The 3,675-nt window shown below is 34.0% G+C and overlaps 1 protein-coding gene across 1 annotated transcript; it reads right to left on the bottom strand.

Annotated features, from left to right (window-relative positions):
• Positions 1 to 324: 324 nt before the first annotated feature.
• Positions 325 to 1,198, bottom strand: LOC116852339. The gene is made up of 2 exons (XM_032832602.1): positions 741 to 1,198; positions 325 to 648 (listed from the first exon to the last, which is right to left on the bottom strand). Exons 1-2 carry the CDS (start codon positions 826 to 828, stop codon positions 401 to 403), a joined length of 336 nt encoding a protein of 111 aa, XP_032688493.1. The 5' UTR covers positions 829 to 1,198; the 3' UTR covers positions 325 to 400.
• Positions 1,199 to 3,675: the final 2,477 nt, after the last annotated feature.

Genomic DNA, 3,675 nt, shown 5'->3' with positions numbered 1-3,675 from the left:
TATTTGTTATATATGTCCCATTTCTCTGCGCTTAAATTTGATAAAATTTTGACACATAGGGGAAAAATAAATACATATGGTAAACAACATAGTATATGTTATATATATTTATTTAAACAAAACAAAAATACATATACAATCTCTAACCTTTTAAAACACAACCATCACAATTGTAAATTTTTGACCAGAGAGAGTATATATCTTCTTTTCTATTATTTCTATTATTTTCTATTATTATTTTTTTTTTTTGGTTACTACTAAAACGATTAAAAGTAAAAATATTAACAAATTAAAAATAGGAAATAAAAATTAGAAGTGATCAAAAATAATTAGTGGTTAAATATAATGATACGGAATACATAATAATATGCGGGCATGCGCTATAATTATCTTGGAGTAATTATTCCGAATTCTTGCAGTCGTCATACTTATACCATTTTCCATTTTTATGGTAAGATATTGCCGTATAGTGCCCTATGAACTCTGTTAATTGTCTGGTGTGAACAATCGGAGATTTAAAATGTATCACTCCATTTAATTTATATGTTTCCTCCATGAAAGAGAACTTAAGCTCTTGTGGGATGTTTCGTAGCTCGAGTTGTTGTTCCTCCTTATATATATCATATACTTCAAGAATAATAATAGGACCTGTGAATTAGATTATTTATGTTAAATAATACGAGAAGATGCACATACGTTTATGTTAAAATAAAAAGAAATCTAATGAATTATCAGAATACCTGTATAAGAAACAACTGTTGTTTCTTGGCCATTACAACCCTCTTGGCAACACGGTCGTATTCCTTGAATAAAAGTTGCATTTTCCATTGTTGTAAATTCTTTATTTTTTAGATGTTCCAGTTCAACTTGTACGATGGGTAATATTTTCTTCCTAGGGAGACAACCGCTACTACATCTAGATACTTCTTCAAAAGATGGATATTTTTCAAATAATCGTCTACACAAAAAAGCTACCGTGACCTCACAATTTATTAAATTACAATTATTGCGTAATGTTGACGTGTCAAAAATACTACGTAATATTAATGTACGGAGCTTGTATGTGGAAACTCGTACCTCATTTCTCGCGACATCAAGAATAAGTTTGAAAAATGTATTCTTACTTTCTTTAAGTATAAAGTTTTTTATACGATCTTTATCAAAGTAAATGGTAATAAAAAGTTGCAAAACACTATCAAATGAGCAAGTATTTGTGAAAGAATATTTGCGGTTTCCTATTGTGATAAATTTTAATAACATGTTACCACCGCTTTTTAAAATAGATATTTTTTCTAGTTTTTCTAAAAAAAGGTTTTGTTCTAAATTGCCCCGTTGAAGGTATTTGCCTCTGAGAGATGGTTTTGACGCAAGTCCTCTCCAGTCTTCTATCTCTCTGGTAGCCAGTATCTCTTTGGTTGTTCCGGATCTCCCGCATTTTTTACAAATGCGTTTCTGATCATAACCCTCCTCTTCGATAGGCGTCATTAAACAGACAAACAACCAAAAAAGTAGCAATTTCCACCGTCTTCTTTCCACAATATAGATGTTTTGGTGCAATTATCCAAATTAATGAATTTAAACTTTTGTTATTATTCTGAGTAAATAATCCGAGGCGCTGTAATAAATCATCGGTAGTTAAATCTTCGTAAATAGGTTGAATAACATTAAACACTTCGTTATTCATCTAGGCCGGCGCGCCGTGGAGGCTGCGTTTATTAAACCTTTATAGCTCGGTCAATTTAACAAATTTCACCTTAATATTTTAGGGACATATTTTGAAGACTTCAAACTATAAAAATATACAAAAAAGAAAAATTGATTTTTTGGACCCGTCACACATAGGCAAACACATTTCCAGAGCATGGACAGCATTTCCACAAATAACGCATTTGTGGGCTCCAGTAGGTGTGTCTCCATTTGCACAAGCGGGACATTTCAAATTATTTATCGTAATGATGTCGCTGTTGCTTCTATTGCATGTTTCGGTTGCAATAACATTATCAATAGATGAACTCTTGTTTAATAATTCTGATGCATCTTCGTCTGCTGCACTTGTCCTTTCTGAATCGTGTACGTGAGAAACTGCATTCGCTAATTTTACGCGGCCACTTATAAATTTAATATGTTTTTCTACGAAATCGTCAGCCCGCATTGGTGTGGTCTCGTTTCTCAAAAATATGTTCTTTATTATATTAAATTCTCCTTCGACCGATGCACTACTTGCTGGGATTCTTCCGTAACCGAACTTGTCGCGACAAACGCAAGACCATAAGGGAAAGAATTTCATATCCTCCAATAATTTACTGGCCAATGCGGGCATATAGTGTGCATTTTCACGATCACCTATGTCGTTGATATTTGCAGTTACTCTATTATTAATTGTTTTTGCCCACTGGTACCATCGGTTTGTACCATCTTCTTCATCTTTGTTGTTGTCATCGATATTTGAAGATTCTTCTTCTGTTAAATATGCTACTGCATCGTCTGAAGTGAGAAAATGCTTCATTTTATTTTTAAATTCTTCACATTGCGTTGCTTTATTTTCTTCGGTGTATCCTTCTGTTTCGCTTTGAGTGATTATTAAAATAACCGTTAATATTTCTTCTGCCATTTCGACGTTGCGACACATAATTAATTATATCAACATTTAGTTATATTATTACATAATTAATTGCCCAAGCATGAGTAAATAAAACTTCTTAATTCTTGGTCTTATATCTTTTAAAAAGTTGCTGTGTCTTTTTACAAAATACAAAGGATACGTTATCATTGTTAGATGTCCGGTGAAACGAATCGCAGCCGTTATAAGTGCTCTAGAAAAGTCACATGTAACCTCTTTTGGATAAGGTGTGCCTGAACTATCCATTCTGCCAGCCAAAATTGGATAGAATTTGTATTGTGGCTCTCCGATAGCATTTGGCATATAGGGAAAAGGCCGGTATTTTCGCAATTGACGACACAGCTATAAATGAATATATGTCTAGAATTTGAGTTATCAGGCCTTTTGATACTCCTTATTATGCTTCCAGTGGCGTCGATATATATGGAACCAGATCCAGAAAGTACCAGTGTCCTATATAAATTAAGTTAGTAGTTGGACCAGTAATGAATAAAAAATGGATTCATACTCAGGTTCTTTATTATGTCTCGCAAAGATCCTAGTTGCATCAATAACAACGCCTTGAGGGGATCCTTATCCAAATGGTTCTCTTCATAGATTTTTTCTTTGCTGCTCGTAAGACGTTAGCGCTGAACAAGTGTGGAGGTTCGATGGTATCATTAGAATTCATTAAATCTTCGGCCATCTCCACGCGATAAGCCATTGCCGTCGTTTTCTTCAATTTTTCTGCGATTGCTTCTCTAATTGGACGTCTGAGGTACCGTTTTCCGCATTGTCCGTCACCACCTTCGATAATTGTGCAAGAGATTGTTGTTGTTAAATTATTTGCTGACGAATTATGTATGTCGCACTTTATGACGGCGCCACATTTACAATTTCCAATTGCATTCCCTCGTTCTGCATTGTGTGACAGTTTATGATTTTTAAAGTTAAACCCACAGGAAATTTTAGTTGCTTCCCAAATTTTTTCATTAAATTTGTGTTGCCAGATTCCAGATTTTAATATCGTGTCGTGCCCGTGTTGCCAGGACACGAAAAGAGTTCGAGATCGGTGA

This window comes from Odontomachus brunneus, unplaced genomic scaffold (genome assembly GCF_010583005.1).
Source record: "Odontomachus brunneus isolate Ranch 3 - 2012 unplaced genomic scaffold, Obru_v1 Obru_scaffold_216, whole genome shotgun sequence".
Lineage (NCBI taxonomy): Eukaryota > Metazoa > Arthropoda > Insecta > Hymenoptera > Formicidae > Odontomachus > Odontomachus brunneus.
Note: the sequence above shows the minus strand (reverse complement) of the source record. Positions and strands in the feature narration are given on the sequence as shown.

What these genes read in the sequence shown, in the direction of transcription:
- LOC116852339 (XM_032832602.1), bottom strand. Translation starts at nt 828, where the DNA reads ATGGAAAATGCAACTTTTATTCAAGGAATACGACCGTGTTGCCAAGAG. An exon ending in AACAGTTGTTTCTTATACAG is followed by an intron (nt 649 to 740) that starts GTATTCTGATAA and finishes TCTAATTCACAG; the next exon opens with GTCCTATTATTATTCTTGAA.